The 18,799-nt window shown below is 40.6% G+C and overlaps 1 protein-coding gene across 1 annotated transcript in view; it reads right to left on the reverse strand.

Annotated features, from left to right (window-relative positions):
* The window catches only part of lpgat1 (lysophosphatidylglycerol acyltransferase 1), a 43,860-nt gene extending 25,473 nt beyond the window's left edge, over positions 1-18,387 (reverse strand). Inside the window, exons 1-4 of the mRNA XM_058613726.1 lie at positions 17,778-18,387; positions 15,717-15,969; positions 5,381-5,499; positions 2,392-2,487 (exon numbers count right to left, since the gene is read on the reverse strand). Coding sequence (XP_058469709.1) covers positions 2,392-2,487; positions 5,381-5,499; positions 15,717-15,954 — 453 coding nt within the window. The 5' untranslated portion in view covers positions 15,955-15,969; positions 17,778-18,387. The remainder of the gene's footprint in view (positions 1-2,391; positions 2,488-5,380; positions 5,500-15,716; positions 15,970-17,777) is intronic.
* Between the last annotated feature and the right edge of the window lie 412 nt (positions 18,388-18,799).

Consider the following 18,799-nt stretch of genomic DNA (forward strand, 5'->3'; position numbering starts at 1 on the left):
CAACTGATGTGACTCACATTATTTGAGTGTATACATGATACAGCCAGTCATATTTTCTATACATTTTTTAGTGACACATCCAATTGCAAGGTTTTTTAGAATTTTTTTAAAAAAGGTTGAAAACGGCAAAACGCACAATACTATGGGTTACTGAGCGAGTGCCATCATAGAGCGCTCTGTTGTTCTTTACATAAAGATGATAGAGACGTATCTGCCAGATTCAGAGGACACCAGATGCTTTGGCGGCTGAGACGCTCGCTGCGCTGAGTGGATGTGTGAAGTATTCTGGGGAAGGATGTCAGGAACGCAGACGCACAAATGCCACAGGGGGGTCAGACAAAGAGGAAGATGGCAGAAATGAACGAGCCTGCTCAGGCTCAGGCCTTCCACTGCAGTCCGCCTGGCTGTTAGCAGACACATGGCACCTCACCGTTGGCACAGTTCTCGATGTGAAATTCCACAGCAAAGCATTTCCATGACCCGAAAAAAAAAAAAAAATACATAATTCCCTCCTGCCACCCCGTTCTGCACCTCAATTAAGTTGAGACGGGACAAGAATATGGGAGCGCGTGGGGCTTTTTCATTCATCATCTGACAGCAAAAAAAAACAAATGTGGACAAACATATTTTATTATTACACCATCCGTCATTTGACATCAGGTTATGATATACGCGTTTTGTCCTGGTGCCAAAAATGAGGCCCCATCTAACATCTACAGCCTCACATATTTAAACGGATGTGTTCTTTCTGGCTGAGCAAATACAGTGTAATTGTAATTTGGTTTTTTACGTTTCTAAAAACGTAGCAACAATCACATAAACCGTGACGTCAATAGTCACACTGAATGTGCACCTGCTGCAGTGAATGTGACTGCTGTGACTTTGGCAAATGACCCAACTGGGTTGCTAATGCTCGCTCGCAGCTGCCTGTAAATATCAGACTGATGTCACGAAGCACGAAACGCAGGACTTTTCCACTCTACCTGTGCTGAAACTGATCATTGAAGTGAACGTCTGCGCTGTATTTAGTTGTGGTATTTTTAGTAGTGTTATATTTTTGAATATATACATAACACGCGAAAGTGTTGCAGTGGAGAATTGCAGGTCTTTCGCAACAGTGCTTCACAAAAATCCAACAATAAAGAGGTTTCAGTCATGTTTAATTTTCCAGATTTTGCAGGAGAAAAACAAACCCAAACCATCCTGCACTGTGGACACAAACAGGAGAATGTGTTGGCTTGTTGTAAAGTGGATTCAATTTTTATTTGCTTAACTGAAAAAAAACTGGGCTGAACAGTTAATCATTTTCAAATATAACTGCAATTTGAAAGGACACAAATGTGGCAATTTATATTTTCAATTATGTTCTATACAAATAAATAGAAATGCACCACATAAATGTTAGAATCGGTTCATATCCTTTAGTTCTCACTCAGTACAGTAGTTAATATTTAGAATTTCGTGCGGTAATGCCCCATTTTGTTTGAATCTATGAAATAGTAAATATTAGGGATGAATGATTTGGGGAAAATATAACATTGTTCAGATATTGACATTGTGATGTGACTTGAGATATATTTTAAAGACAGGTTTCAGTTCAGTATTGACACCATTAAAGATTCAAACCATGATGGAGCATGAATATAAACTATGCATCACATTTATAATTTGCATAGTACAGAGAACAGCCTTTGTGATTTGCTAAATGCATCGTTTCAAATTGCAATTAATTGTTCAGCCTTAGTAAATACACTACCATGGTATTTCAGGAATTCCCTGGTCCTGTTAGCTCCATGTGTAGGCCTGTCAGTGCAGGCTGTTCTTTTCCAGTTGCCTCTACAACAAAAGGGTCAGATTGACCCAGCAGGGCAAAGCAGCCCTCCCACATGACTGTCCACTGCTGTTATATATATATATATATATATATATATATATATATATATATATATATATGTTTGGTTTTTTTAGAGGAGAACATGGCTGTAGGACCACAAACATTATCTCCTGTCTAGCTGGGCCAAGCATATGGGCAGCGATTCCACTTTTACAGAGCTCTGTGAAAACAAGCCAGCAGGAGCGACAAGTTGGATCATGACCTCAAGGTCGTTGTTTTAATCCTCAGACCTTCAGAGAGAAAACCAAGGTGTCGACAAGTGCGGCAAATATCCTTTCATCTTCCGACGCAACAGCTGATGTAGTCATGAGCCTAATATAACAACAACAACGCAAAAAAAACTACTGGGCATCTTCCTGGACATAAATATGTGTAGTGTGTCAAAGTGCATAGTGTGGGTTTGTTAAAATTCACTGGGGAAATAAGCTGCCATAACAAAAACAAACAGAAAAAAATGAACCCACTGAAACCACCCATGGGAATCGGAAGTCTCTTACCTGTCTGATGAAGAAGTCCCCATGGATCAAGGACACTAGGCCAAAATTGGTGTATTTAAACACATGGTCCATCAACCACATCATTTTTCGTACCACCTGAAAAAAAAGGGGGAAAGGATACAATAAATATCTGTAGCAAATTTAATAAGTCCACATCTTCCTGTAATCAATAACACAGTGCTGTCGTGGTTATTTCAATACTACCAAGTTGAAAATTTAACTCATGTAACTTAACTTTTTAACCTAACTGAAGCATGTGCAGTTGCCCTTAGCCAACTATGGAAGGTGACTATGACCTGGATGACTGTGAACCTTCACAAACTGTCAGTCTCCCAATTCAGATCAGATGCATTATTTAGGGGGATGATGGCAATGCTTTGGCACTGTGGTTCTCCACATGCCCGCCTGCTTTTCAATGATAAATGTAGATAGACACACTTTGTGTAAAAAGGCAGTTTTTGCTGCCTCTTTGGTTGACTGCTGTCGGGGCTCAGTGGACAGGTTTTGCTGGTGACACCTGTAGCAGCGTGTGTGCGCTCCTGTCAGATCAACTGCAGAAACCGAGATGACGGCTTCTGTGCATTGACTCAAATCGACTGATTTGTTACTTCATGATTTACTTGTGCTCAACTTGGACTTTTTTTATGTGTGTTTTCCAATGTAGCCAGTTCACAGATGGACACGATATACCTTTTTTTTTTTTTTTTTTTTAAATAATAACTGCAAATACCTGTAAACAAGCAATTACCCTGCAACAGCACCTCAGGGAAACGTAGGGCAGCTTATAGTAAATGCATGGCAGTTAATATCATATGAACGGCTTTGCAAATTTGTGCAGTAAGAAATAAGGCATCAATACCGTGACAGCTCTAATAGCACAGGATTTTGGCTTTGGCCCCAGTGCCCCAAAATGATACCACCCCCTTGCTCCCTCATGACATACACTCGTGGAGCTTTGGCTTACTGTTCCTCCCTGTGCTAAGCGGATAAACTGGGCAACGGATGCAGTTGTTGAGGCAGATCATGTCATCATGTTTGTGATGTGTAACTCTAGTGCAGTGGCAGCCCCTGTTGCCTCCTTCAGCCTTAAAAAAAAGTGTATAGCCAATCCCCAGGATGATTTGTTCAGGACAGAGTGAGTTTTCAACGTAGAGTGAGATAATTAATTTTCAAACTGACATCTGCTGACAATCCTCTGGATTTATACCCTTTGTAATACATCAACTTTACTGTCAAAGCATTTGTAGAAGAGCTTGTAGAGTTACTCTTCCATCATTTTAAATCAAAATTACAACCGTTGTCTCGAACGTATCCTATTGTTAATTATACTTGTAGTGAATTCCAGGCGTAGGAAGTTGGAATTTACGAGTTTGACCTGGACAGATTTCAGACGGCTGCTACTCACATCAATGATTAAACCACTCCTACTTTTACGGTATTAAGTTAGTATTAAGTTATTAATATTAAGTTAGTCATACACATAACACTAGTAAGATTTTTACCTGTGGACATGTTACACTGTGTGGTGTGCTCTACATGCTAAATAACACGTAGGGCACTGTTATCAACTAATATTGTTAACAACAACCAGAATACAATCGACTCTGAGGTGACGTCACTCCCAGCTCTGACTTCCAACCTCTGATTGAGCAAATTTCCCCTCTAGCAAAAACCTCTCAGAGAAAACAGTTGAAAATGCACATAATATTGTGGATAAAGTGCATATTTGACTATATATTAAAACTTTTTTGTTTTTGTTTTACAACAATGAAATACTGTATTGCTTACAGGCCAGACACAATCAAGAAGTGGACATTTTTTATTACTTTTACAACTCCAATTACCTCTAATTGCTGATGTCAAATTATAATCACTCTTTGGGTGTACACGACATGTCTCCTTGTGAAGATCAGTATTCCGTAGTCCTAATTTCCTTCATATCTTATTGAAAGAGAGCGAGGCGTGTGTGCACATGTTCCACTTCCTTGCCTGTTCAAAATAATGAGTGTGAAAGAATGCAAAGCAGCCACCGCTTTAGACTTTACACATCTGTTACTGGCTGCATAGAAAGAAAAAAAAAAAACATGATCTCACATTTTGTAATTTGAATGCAGCAAACCACAGTGCCGCCTTTGTGCTGCCGTCAGTCTCAACTGACTCGACTCTTTTGACTTTTACAAAAAAGTACCGTCGTGCTAGCTTTTCGACAAACTTCCTCCTCAAGGGATGATCAAAACGTCAGTGAGTAAAATCAATAAGACCTCAGAGTGCAAATAACAGTTCATTACAGAGAGCAAGAGTCATTGTGTAGCAGTGTAAGACAATTTAAAGACTCTTCATGTAACTTGTACTTAACCTTGGTCTCATTAACCCGTATCTTGTTTTAAATATTATTTGACCGAACAAAACGACAGTTTAAACTTGTACCTTTTTAAAAAAAACTGACATTTACATTCACATCTTGCATAAATGTGCACCTCCGTTGTTCACATAGAGACCTAGCTGCTCTATCCAGCTCATGTTGACATTTTTGTCTTGTCTGCACAGGTCCATGACAACAACCAAAACTAAAACCGATGATTAGCAACAGATAGTAACCATTCATGAAGCTGTGTTGTAGTGTTAACTTGTCTTTTTTTATTATTCTTTTCTTCAGTACATGCACATGGTGTCTAAAATAACAGACTGCAGAGAGGACTGACTTGGTTTAAGTACAGTCACGACGCTCACCTACGGATATGGTTCGACCGAATGGATGACAAGCCATTTTAAACACTTGTTGTGTACGTTCATGTAGTCAAGTGCTATCCACATTGAATTTCAGGTGTAGATGGTGTGATGTAAACACGCTCAGGCAGCAGCCAATGCCCTGTCGGTCCACACATCTGCATGGCTTCCAATTATACAAACTTCAACTCTTTCAACCTTTCGAAGACTATAGGACTGAATATATAATACTGAATAAAAACAAATTTCTCCTTATTCCTACCGCGCCCTTGTCTTGCAGGCACATCATGAGTGTGCACACGTCTCCCGTGGACTGGTGGTTGACGATGACCATGGCTTCCTCTTCAGAGATGGGCCGTACATCGTCACCCCACTCTGTTACTGCAAGACAAAACAGACAGACAGACTGTGGTTTAGCATGGTTGTGAAGGTAGGCATTCGGTATTTGTCACTAAAGCATCTAACAGACTTGTTACATGGATGTCAAAAAAACTTTTCAATGTATACAACTTTGCTTTTTGCTGAAATTTAATTTGTGTTTCTTGAGTGAAAATCTGTCCCTTTTTGCCTGCATCATAAAGCACAAGTCTCCATGTAACCAATAACAATTACTCAATTGGACACAGTAACAATTTTTTAAATGAATATGAATAAGGGATATTTTTTTTATATATACAAAACAAAAAAACAAGAGACCATGTGGTTTTAAATTCTGGAAGGAGAAGTGAGTTTCAGGAAATAGCTTCACAATCACTTTCACTGTGACTAAGGAGCCTGTTCATGAGAAATATTGTCATTTTTCAAATCGATTATGTGGTGTATCATAACTAGCAGCGGTTGTTCCAGGAATAAAATGCATTCTTTGCTCAACAGGTTTTACAACAAACTTTGTTGCGTTCTAGTAAATGAAATAAGCAGTTGGTTGATCAGCATTTTTCATCATTGTATGCCTCATTATATTCATTTATTTTGATCTGAATGATGCAAGTTTCGATAGACATTCAAACAAAGTGTTGTGCTGAAATTTAAATCGGTTCTAAATATTGGTTACCAGCCTCATTAACTAGAAATAATCTGTACTCTCCACTCTGTTACAAACAGGAAATCAGGCTTATTTGCATTGCAACAAACCACGAGTAATGCCTCCCCCTTCAAGTGAAGCAACATACTGTACTGGAAAGAACCAGTGCCTCCACTGTCAAATGGCGTATTTCCACCGGCTCTACTCACCTCGCCACAATCAGGTTGCTTTTCCACTACAAAAAAAGTACCTACTTAACGTGGGCGGAGTCATCACTGCACAGCTGAGTGAAACTGCGGTGACTTCGTTTTATACGCGACACACGCACGCACGCACACTTGATTTGTGTGTGGGACGTCTCTTCCTGTGACGGCACTCTGGCTAGTCAGTGGCCGGCAGTCTGACCAATCATCGCATAGTACCTACTCAGCACACTTTTGGAACCTCGCCTCAGGTAGGTACTAAAAATAGTACCTAGTACCAGGTACAATGCTAGTGGAAACGCTACTTAAACCGTGCCATGGCGAGGCGAGGCGAATAGAGCCGGTGGAAATGTGCCAAAAGTGATAAAAATAATAAAAAGCTTAGACATAGCGGCAAGCTGCACTTATTCGGGTAACGTAGAGGCATATCGAACGGGGGGAGGGGGGGATTGAACTGCACACATGTACGCTGAGGTCTTATCTACCCCCAGAACAATTTTACTCAGACAAAAACGTTATGGCGATATGACTCACTTCCTGTTCTTGTGACTTCACAGGGAGTTTCATTAAAATGTCACAGTCAAACAGTTTGGACGACCAAAATTAAAGATTGGTCAGTGGATCGCTTCAGTGAAATCCTATATTTCCAATACTTTTGTGTCCATGGCAATTGTATAAAAAAAAGGAGTTATGCACAATGTTGGAAGGGTACAACTTTCCTTGGACCAATACAGATACTGGATACCATATTACATTAATCCCTAAAAAAGATGCATAATAAAATAATTCTTAGATTTCTTTGTTATGTGGAGCAAAAGGAATCCGAAAATATTCACATTTAAGAAGCTGAAAATTCAGAACCATCAAAAACACACAACCTAATGAATCATTTAATTAATAATCAATTAATCGTTGCAGCCCTAACTGGATTAAATGCAAAACTCCTTCAGACATTTCGTAGACGGGTTCAGGACTTAAATGGCAAAGCAAAAACAAGCTCATAGCTCAGTTCAACATACTCTGTCTGTTCTAGCTCAATAAACTGTGCACTGTCATGTCCTCAAGTTTCCATGTTTGTCAGGAACAACCATCTGTAAACAATTCTTTACGTGCGCACACACACACACACACACACACACACACACACACACACACACACACACACACACACACACACACACACACACACACACACACACACACACACACACACAGAGAGAGAGAGAGAACCAGTTGCTACTTGCCAGCAGTATTGTCATCACCACCATCTGACATCAGAGACCTTACAAAACAGAGGCAATTTCCCCTTAACAGAGGAAAGTGCGATATGTGTTCTATAATTCAATATGGTGCTTCTATTAAAAATGAATCCCATAAAGTGGCCATAATAAAATTGACTGTAGTATTAGTACAGTAAGTAGCCTGTGCTCAAACAGAGCTATCCAGTCAAAAAAGGGAAAAGTAAGTGTGAGTAACTACACCATAGAGTCTATGAGCGGCATGGCCTGAGTTTTCATGAATACAATGCTTTCGGTGTTTCTTTCAAATGGACATTTAACGGTTTGTCATCGCTGCCGGGCACGCTCATAGTGTCACAACATATTTTTCATTTCACATCTACAATAATCTCATGCATTGCAAGACTCCTCTGTGAGGTCACAGGCTCCGCTCTCAGGTCAGCTGTACTGTCAGGAGAGGACACGCATGCACAAATGAGCCCTGGAGGCAAACCCCTCTCCCTCTCTGGAATTCAACTGATGAGAGCCGATCATAGTGGGGGGAGGCTCAAATGACTGGAGCTCCAAGGGGTAATAAAAAAAAAAAATGTTTAAAAAAAAAAAAAAAAAAAGGGGGAGGAAGATGTTCATAAGTTGATCATTTGGATGACAGCCAGTCCTCATGAGAATGGAATCAAAAGCATACCTCCAGAAAAATGACACGTCTGTCACACTTGGACAGCCGTGTCTGGGATGCTCATGCCCTCAGGACAATGTCATTTCATGAGGAGCAAGCCTTCGTGCTCCCTGAAGTCCCCCATTGTTGCGGGAGACGAGCGTAAATGATTTCACAGAGATAGGTCATCTGTCGCATAGAATACATTAGGGAAATTGTCTTTGAGAGATGACACAGTTAGAGCGGGAGAATGACGGCACACTGCGAGCATCGTGTCAAATCCTGTATCAGTGGTCAGCTAAACAATGTACTGCTGACCTTGCCGGCAACTGCTGCACTTTGCACAACTTTACTTCCTCCTCCCCAAAGTGGAGGAGGAAGATGCTCCTCCTTCATAAACATGGTTGTCCATGCCTCAATGTTGATACAAGAAGAGAAAATATCCACTAAACAAAAGGATCTGAGGTAGACTGAGGAGAATTTCTTTGGGTACCAGGCAAGCTTTAGGAAGAGAGGCAAATTAAACTGCAGGAGTGTGAGAACTGGGAAGCCAGAAAAAGATGGGGTGTAGTAAAACCTGTACAAGTGGCTCTCATCTGGCTGTCACTCAAACAGTTCATCCATTCATTATCTATGATGCCTCTCGCAGATGAAGGTCACGGGGGACCCAGCTTTTCACTGAGCTGCAGCAGTGTACACCTGGAGCAGGTTACCCGTGTATAAGATTTAACATTTACAGAAAAACAAACACTGACACTTGCAAGAGGAAGTTTCGAGGTACCAATTAACCTGAGCAGCATGTTGTTGGGCTGCGGGGAGGGAGGCTGGCGTGCCAAGAGAAAATCCACATGGGTACAAGGAGGAAAAACAAACTTTGCACAAAGAGGATGCTGCAGTTCGGCAGGTCTGATCCCAGAACCTTCTTGATAACAGTACTAACCACACAACCACTGTGACGCCTTTATTCACAGAGCAGAGTATATTTGCATAAAATGGAGGGCTGCAAAGCAAATAATGTGTTTTTATTTAAAAAATATAGATACATTCTGCTCTCATATGCCTGCCATCCATATTACCCTCGTGTTTTAGGAGCCCCGGCTTATCGGCTGTTGTTTTGGTCCAGAAAATGTCAGAAAATGTTGATCAGAGTTAATCAAACCTAGAAATTATTGATAGTTTTGTCCACAAACCAAAACTATTCAATTTCAATGATTTATTAGTATATGGAGCAAACATATTTAAGAAGCTGAAAAATCTAAAAAACTTGTTTTGATTATTTAATAAACACTCAAACCGATTAATTGATTACCAAAACAGTTCATGATTAATTTAGTAACCCAATTATAATCGAGTAATTGTTTCAGCTCTAGTGTAGCTTTCTACCATTTTAGTTCTATGCTTATATCTGTGGTGCATTAGCATGCTGTGCTCGTAAAGTGCTACAGTCGAGTGTGTCAAGCCCAGCCCACTCTACCCCCGTCACAGTGTGCCAGACCCCAGGGGCAATTACCTCCAAAAAACAGTGCGGACAAGATGAACTTAAGTATGTTTGTAATGAAAATGACTAGAGCTGAAACAATTAAGCGATTAATTGGTGCAAAGCTTTTTTCATGATTAAGATTTCTGATTTTTTAAACTCCTTACATGTGAGTATTTTCTTAATTTATTTGCTCTGGATAACAAAGGAATCATTAAATGTTAATCATTTGGGTTTGTGGACAAAACAAGACATTTGAGAACATCATCATTTCCAGGTTTGACGAACACCGATCAACATTTTTTAAGGTTTTCTGATATTTTATGGACCAACCAATTCATCGAGAAAATAATCGCCAGATTAATCGATTATGAAAATAATCGTTAGTTGCAGCTCTAAAAATGACCAAAGCCCCCGCTCTGTATTTGATTAAAAAAAATGTTTGAGTACACGTTCTGTCAAAAAACGATGTTGATACACATCAGTGTGCATTTTTAAATTGTTGAAGAGACATCTTGGTCCTTTCCCTGGTGGGTTAATCTGGATGTTTTCAAAAAACCATGGGAATATGGGTGTAGCCACATTCCGAGTGTAGATTAAAAAGGCTACAAAGATTAAACTGGTCATCAAACCAAGCCCAGAATTCTCGTCGTTGTATCAAGGGAATAAACTGGATCTCATGAATTGCCTTTTCTTGCCCTCTTATAAATGCTAAACCTCAATTTGACCCCATCCACCTTCTCTTAAAAAAATGACAAGGGTCACACATTAACATTAAAATATGGATTTACAACATAATGCGTTGCTCATTCACATCAATACCCCCACTGACTCCCCACAGGGAGAGAAAACATCAGCCTCCACTTATGCAAACATGTTTCAGAGGCTCAGAACAAAAGTGATGTTAATTCCTATTCATGCTATTGCTCTCCGGACTGAACTGAAGTGGCAGGGCTATCCAAGCTGCTTCACCTCCTTCACTTATCAGCTACAACAAGGCATGACTGCATGTGTAACTAGACCTGCATTATGTTTTCACACATCACACTCATTAAACTTTTACCAAAGCCTGTGGGAAACAAAGTATCCTAAGCAAGAATCAAATGACGCTTTTCCACTATACAGTTGTAGCACGGCATGGCTTGACTCTACTCATTTTTGTGGCTTTTCGATTAAGGATAGTACCTGGTACTTTTTTTTAGTACCTGCTCTGGTGAGGTTCCAAGCCAGCTGAACCAATAATAAATCTGACGTTAACAGACTGCCGGCCACTGATTGGCAAAGAGTGTAATAACTGGAAGAGTCTGACACAGGAATCAGACCTGGATTGAGGAAACAATGAGGAATCTCCCAAGATTTATTTCTATAATCTTAATATTTTACAGGAGGAGTCTGGTGTAATTATCAGTGACCGTGTCAGATGGAGTCTGTGCTCCAGTCACACAGGAAGTACTGAACTTATCTTTTTAATTGACTGATTCTAATGACTCAGTACACCGAAAATAACTGCTTTGCTTGTCACAGGTTTGTGTGTTTGGGTCGTGTATAAAAAGACATCATAGCAGTTTCGTGCAGCCCCAAACTGTGTAAGGTTGAGCCGTACCGTAACAAGCTGTGCTACAACGTTGTAGTGGAAAAGCGCCATAAAACAAAGGCTTTCTAAACTGTACATTGCATGGGATTATCAGAAAAATGATTAAAACGTCACTACTCTCACTAGTCAGCACCAGAAATAACAGTCGATTGAACTACCACTTCATATTTTCATTATTGTACTACACCAGCTAACGGTTGCATATGCAGTAATGTCATGACTTTGTAAACCAGAAAAGGTGCGTTGAGTGAAGACCTTGACAAAGCTTTGTCAGCGCTATATCGAGGAAACAAGAGTAATCAGAGAACCACTGATTCAAGCAATGCACAACTACATTCAGTTAATTTATTTGAACATTAACCATGATGGTGATAGCACGGCTGAGAGTAGCCACAAATGTACAGCACAACATGACAAGGTTCACCCAGTGTTTCCCATTAATACCTTTGCATCAGCACAGTATCATCATGAGCTAAAGTCCAAGTTACACATTTCGAGGACGTGTATTGCTTTTAAAGCTACGACCACTGTACTCAGTATAGCCGAGCTGGTATATTCCAAAGCACAAGACAGCTTTCCCCACAATGGCCATAGATCTGGAAGATGTTTTATGCATGTAAACAAAAGGATGTAACACATGTCTTGGCCTAAAAAAAACGAGTATGATCAAAGCCTGAGACACTTGTAACTAGGAAACAGGTGTGGAATGTCTCCAATTTTCCAGTTGCCATCTTCAGTCTCTTCACAGATCCAGCACACAGCCCAGTCATCAAACATGTAATGAAAAACTAATCCTGCCAGCTTTAATGTACCCGTCTGTGTGTGTGTGTGTGTGTGTGTGGGGGGGGGGGGGTTCTGATTATATGGATATACTGCTTTTGTCCACAACAGGCAGGTGGGTCAGGTTGAATATTAACAGTAATTCCACTTAATACAGTACAAGGTAGGGGTCTTGTCAAAATGTCATACATGTGAGGCTTTCTGGGGTGACCTGTATATGTACGTGGAGAACAAAAACACATCATGAATGAAAATTAGTTTTCAAAAAATCTACGATCATCCTGCAGATTGGATTTAAACAACTGTAGTCACCATATGTGTGTGCACCCACCACAGAGTCTATATGTACTTTACCTCCACTGACAAACAATAGAGACACACAGACATATTATTGAGTATTTAAGAGTGAAAAGAGCAGCGACGTAAGGAAAAGTAGCATTATGAATAGAAAAATGCTGTTGAGTGGTCCCATAGTTGTAAAAGTATTTGACAACTTTATGACGCCATTACATAACATAATAAAACACCCTGTGGAAAAAGGGTTTATGATGCACCACTACATGAAGTGGTCAGCAGCAGCAGCAGCACATTAGCTTGAGCAAGGTTAGTCTGCTCTTAAGTGACATGAGCATCTTCAAAAGAGATGAAGCTCAGCTGTTCTCCAAATTTCAGCAGAGCACTCTACTCTCACTCACCAAAACTTTAACTTTAACACATACATAAAAAAAGGGGCTTCTCGCCTATTTTTACAACAAGCCACTCCTATTTCATAGCAACATAGATGGTAAACTGATCTTTCACCACAGTTTCAGAGTTTACATGTTCTCCCTGTGTGTGGGGGGGTTTCTCTAAGTTCTCAAGTTTGCTCCCACGTGTTTAAAATACATGCAGAGGTTAATTGGACGCTCTAAATTGACCGTGGGTGTGAATATGTGAGTGAATGGTTGTTTGTCTCTATGTGGCCCTGTGATGGACTGGATTGACACCAGTGGCCCTGTGACCCTCATGTGGAGGATAAAGTGGTAGATGATGGATGGATGGACCTCAGTTTCAATGTCTATAGCTGTCACACAAAGAACACATCCTGTTCCTATTTCAAAGTAAAAGCACTATAGTGTTTCAGTTCCCTGAATCCTGAACTATTAGTGTGAAATATTTGCAGAAGCGACAGATGAACAGTTTCATAGACTATATAAAAGTTGATTTTCTTTTTTTATAAACTCTATGTAAAACATAGCAAAAGTTTCACAGCAGCTCCGGAGCACACATGCTCCCTGTGTGAACAACAGAGCTTCACGAAACACAGCCATCAGACACCTAATCTAAGAGCCCTGTGTAAAGTCACCAGCTCCTCTAGAAGACTTGCATACTGAATAAAGACATTTATCACTCAGACAACAAACATCAACTCACAAACTCAAGTCAGCATTTGGCTAATCTGACCAAAAACAGAATAAAATCATAATAACGTACAATTGATTTTCTCTTATCAACTTTTAAAACTTGACATCTGTGATGATATTACCATGAGACGTAAAAGCAAACCATCTTGTGATATGAAAAAATAGTATCAACACTGGAGAGAATGGGGGATACACAGTATGTGACGCTTTAGTGTTATATGCGCTATCCACATTCAGAGGTCACAGCCACAGTGCTGGTGGTTACGTGGGTCTGCCTCGTGAGGGAAAGGTACCAGGGTTTATCGACCCGTCCTTGTCCCAGCAGCCTTGAGTTCAGGTCACAGCACTGCTAGGGCTAACGTGCACCAGGTGCACTGCTACTGCCAGCTGACCTGACATGAACAGACAAGTTTGTTAGTGCTACATGTGTAGTACATCAAAGTATGTATTGTTCTGGACAATATACTGCTCAGGTCTTGATTTCTTTCAGTCCAGTTTTTTTCTTATGAGGCCAAAATCTGACCACTGTCACTGTTGGGAACCCATATGAGCCAAACAACAAAGACCTAACACTTGGTTGGTTTGTACACGTATATGTTAGCATTTCATCATACCCGAGTTTATGTCACAGCTGTAAAATGACTCTTCTTTGACTCTATCGTCCTTTCAAAAGGTCTTATCTTTGCATTCGTATTCCCCTGTGATACCATTTAGTCACCTGATATTAATACATCTCACGTGGCTACGTCATATAAGTTTTACTGCATTAAAGTGATTCGTCGGATGATTCCCTGTAGCAGCAAAAACACCAATTCTGATACAACTGTCCAGACTAAGGCTATGTCAACTGAAATCTAACTTGTGTTACAATACTGACCAGAAACCAGTGTATACATTTGGACCATTTCTCTGCTGAATTGTATTTAAACAACACACACTTCTATATGTAAACATTTTTGAAAGTAATATCTCAAGAGTAAATCTGAGTCGTTGAGTCGCATGGTTCGGTCACGGGGTTACTCATTTACAAACACTGACCCCGGTCTGTAACACATATTGCTCAACAAAAGACCAGGTGTTCTATAGGTGGAAAGCTTTGCATTATTAATCAGCGTGCCTTGTTGCTCTCCATGTTCACCACTTAGCAATTTGTAAGCATTTAGTCTCAGCTCTGTGCAACCAAACACCACTGACAGTCTTAATCAGTTCAACCAGCCAGCTGAAAGGATTTGGAATATCTTAAGCTGAAAGTTTCCATTTTTCTTCGACCATGTGTCAAATAAGTTAGTGATACTTTCCCAGTATCCAGTGCATTGACTAGTATCAGATGAAAATGAAATGATGATATAAGATGATATAATTCTGAATGTGTGACCGTGTGCAACTGCACACATTTCAAAAAGACAAAGTCATGTTTTTCAAGGCGACAACATTTTTCACTTTACACTTGAGATTCAAAACAAAGATGAGCAGTTTAATTCATTTCCCTTTTTTACTCTCGCTAACCACCCGCAGTAAATCCTTGACCAACTTATTTCTAATTCAGGAAAAAAATACAGCAGAAAAGCAAATAAACACTGGTGGACCACAGTAATCACCCAACCCCAGTTTATGTGTTTTATGTAATTATAGTTGAGTCAGACTACCTCCCTTTAAAATAAAGCCCTGTCCACATGGAAACAGTAGAACTTTCCCCATACAAACTTTGTAGTATATACTCCAAGCCTGTATGTGCTGCAATGCTACTGCAGAAACAAACCAAAAACAAAGAAGATGTGGGGCATGCACATAAAGCTGGCATGCTGTGTACAAACACTAACACATGAAAAGGCAGAAAATGAAGAGGGCCACAGCGAATGCAAGGGCAAGAAAGAGGTGTGACATCTATGACATCATTATTTTTCCCAAAGTTGCGTATTGGTTGTATACACAAAAACACTTGGCGACTTGTGTTTTGGGATTTTTACACTTCTGTTTTCCAAAAATAGCATTTGAGGGCTCCCAAAACACTGGCTTTGTGTGGATAAAAGTCAAAACTATACAAAACTTTTGAGGATTCTCTTGGCTTGTGTGTACAGGCCCTTAAGAATAACAGTTGTCTATATATATATAGTATACAAATTAAGTGGATGTTACACAACTCCAACCAGGGTTGAGACAACTTTCAGGTTTGTCCAGATTTACAGACGTATACATTTTTTTAAAAGTTTTTGATAAGGTATCTTACCTGTATAACCTGCAATCCAGCCCCATGAAGACACCATAGCCAGCAACCATTTGAACATGACCCCTTCAATGTGCCAGAACGTGGAGCTGTCCCATATTCTCAGTGGCTGGAGAAGGATCAGGTACAGGCAGTAGGATGGGATGGCTACACAGTTGTTGATGAACATAAACACAAAGCGGATCACAGCCCTGAGGAGAACCCAGCCCAGCTTGCTGGCTTCGTCCAAGAGCTGTGCCATCCTGATACACACCGTCTGCAACAGAGACAGAGCAGCAGCACTTAACACCTCTGGGCTTGACTTATTTGACTTGATAAAACATCAGTCATGTGTGTAAACATTAGCCTTGCTGTGAACACACAAACTTGTTTGGAACAGGACTCGAATCCTCATGGTTAGTGAGTTGAGGGGGATGTTATTTTATGTAATTAGCATGCAACATGCATAGTGAGCACGATCTGTTAATATTTAAGAAATTATTTATTCTGGGCTGTATGTATAGGACGACACAAAAACTTTTCTGGGGGCAATTATACAGACACAAAATTGCCTTATTGTTTTAATTTGTAAACAAAGCGGAGTTTAAGTCTGCATAATACCCTCATTTGGTTTGAATTCGTAAGCTTACAGAAAACGTGCAGAAACAAATAGATGTACTGATGTTACGAAAAACATTACTGATGGTAGCTAAAAAGGGTTACTAAATGTTTACAAGTTTTAGAAACATGACTGGGAATAGAAATTTTATAGCAGTGAACATTTGTAAGCTGTGTTCCCATCATGGTACAGTTCGGTTTGGAACGGGAAAGCCCCCGGTCAGGCTTGAGTTTCGAATGAAAACAGTACCTTAACTTGGTAGGCGCTGCGTCAGCGAGATACGCAGCATGACGTCATATCGCTTCGACAATAACGAAACAACAACGGAGGACATCCAGCAGCTTGTTTTTTTCCTGCTTGGTTTGTGACAATTTGTCTGCACACTGTTGTGGGTGGGGGTGGTCTAGTTCTACCGTACCATTACTCTAGCACCCCCGGGGAAGGTTACCGAAAAAATGGAAAGGTTAGGTTGGTTAGGTCGGTTATTTTGGCACTGTTCCCAACGGAACGCAAAAATATACATAACCGTATTGAATCAAACCGACCTGTTCTAGTGCAGCAATTAATAACTTCATGAGGTCCTGGAATTCCCTTAAAGCACTTCAACCTGCATATTTTTTTTTAACGTCTTTATATTTTTTATACATTTTTTCCTTTTTATACATATGTTTCAGTTTATATCTAGACTGTACATAGACTTGCATGCCTCTTATGTTTCCATCTTGTAACATATTCTGGAGCTGCTGAACTGAACTGTGAGATGAATAAAGTATCTATCTATCTATCTATCTATCTATCTATCAATCAATCACACTACAGACTATTTGTTGACAAGCTAAACCACAAGCTACATATTAATGTTTCTCTGCGGTCCTGATTATCCCAGTCACATCAACTTAATGAGATCTTTTCTTCTTTTCTTTTTTTAAATGGCAATGCACGGTAACATCGTTTATCGTCCCATCCCTACTGAGTGTGAACCGGTACAGGATGAGGCTTTATTTCCACAATCTAAATAATACGTTCAAAGTAGTAAGATATTATCCATTGATAGGCATTCAAATGGGGGTTGAGTCGTGTTTGTTTTTCGTGACTGTCTGATAGCCAACTGCCTCACTGGAACAGTAATAACATGCAAAGACAGGACCATAAAAAGGACGAGTCGCCCGGGACATGAACGACTACTCCATGTCTTGCTGTAAGCTAGGACCAGGCTGAGTTAGCACAACGGGGGCAGATGTGAAGAAACGTGTCAGCGGTGACAACCCGCGTTACTTTAATCACTATTTCAATTAATACGATAATGTAACAGAGACAGCCGAGTGCTGACGTATTGTAGGAGACGAGAGCAAAACGTTACCTCGTACGCTACATGTATGCGGTGTGGCGCAAAGCCCAATATCCGTGTGTTTCATCCACATCCGTCTTTGTAATTTATAATAAGTCTGGTTGCTCGTGTTACTCACCCCGTTAACGTCACTGTAGCATCCAAGGGCGGTGCAGGGTATATGCTGGAGCCTGGGGCGATATAAACGGTATCACGTGTGGGCTATCCTCTAAACGATCGTGTTAGCAATTTTACAACCTGACATGGTCCCTCTCTATCAAACCCGGCGCTGGAAACGTCCGATAACGTGACGACACACCGGGGTTGCACCCATTTAGCTAACGTTATCCAGGGCCGCTGGGGCACGGCGTATCCCGGCGGCGGCAGCGGGTACCGTTAGCTTGCTAACTAGCTAGCGGGCAGCTCCACTTCACAGTCCATCTCAGTGAGCGACACCGGGATAAATCCACCGAGGCATCATCGTCAACGTTGTTGTCCTCAAGTTAGCCAGCAATTGAGCTCCGTTAACGAATACCGGTGTGAACGCGTTCCTGGCCGGGGCCTAAGAACAACGACGTACGTTTAAAAATAAAAAAATAAAAAATAAGCGCTGCATGAATAAAATGTTCACCGCATTTGAACATCAGATTCACGACGAGCAAATTTGTCGTTTCTCTGCTCGCGGCACCCGTTATCTTCCTCCAGCGCCGTCTCCCACCGCGTCAACGAACACAAAAGATCAACAAGGTAATGACGGAAACTAGTCCGTCTCTCCTTCAAAATAAAGGCTCAAGTGATACACTTTTCAATCCTTCAACACTGCATTTATTCTGTAGGGTGATTACAACAGTGTGCAAGCATGTGTGATCCTATGACTGGCAGCTCCTAGAATTTTAGTCAAGTCAAACTAAACATTAAAAAAGGAGAAAAAATACAACAAGCCTTTTGCAGCAAGAAGAACCAGGTTCGAGAACCGGTCGGGAACAAGGGCCTTTCTGCATGGAGTTTGCATTTTCTCCTCGTGTGTGCGTGGCTTTCCTCCGACAGTCCAAAAACATGCAGATTTGGAGATTAGACAAGTTAGACACTCTAAATTGACCATAGGTTGTTTGTCCCTGTGATGGACTGGCGATCTGTCCAGGATGTACCCAGCCTTTCATT

Source organism: Solea solea, chromosome 17 (genome assembly GCF_958295425.1).
Source record: "Solea solea chromosome 17, fSolSol10.1, whole genome shotgun sequence".
In the NCBI taxonomy this organism is placed as follows: Eukaryota; Metazoa; Chordata; class Actinopteri; order Pleuronectiformes; family Soleidae; genus Solea; species Solea solea.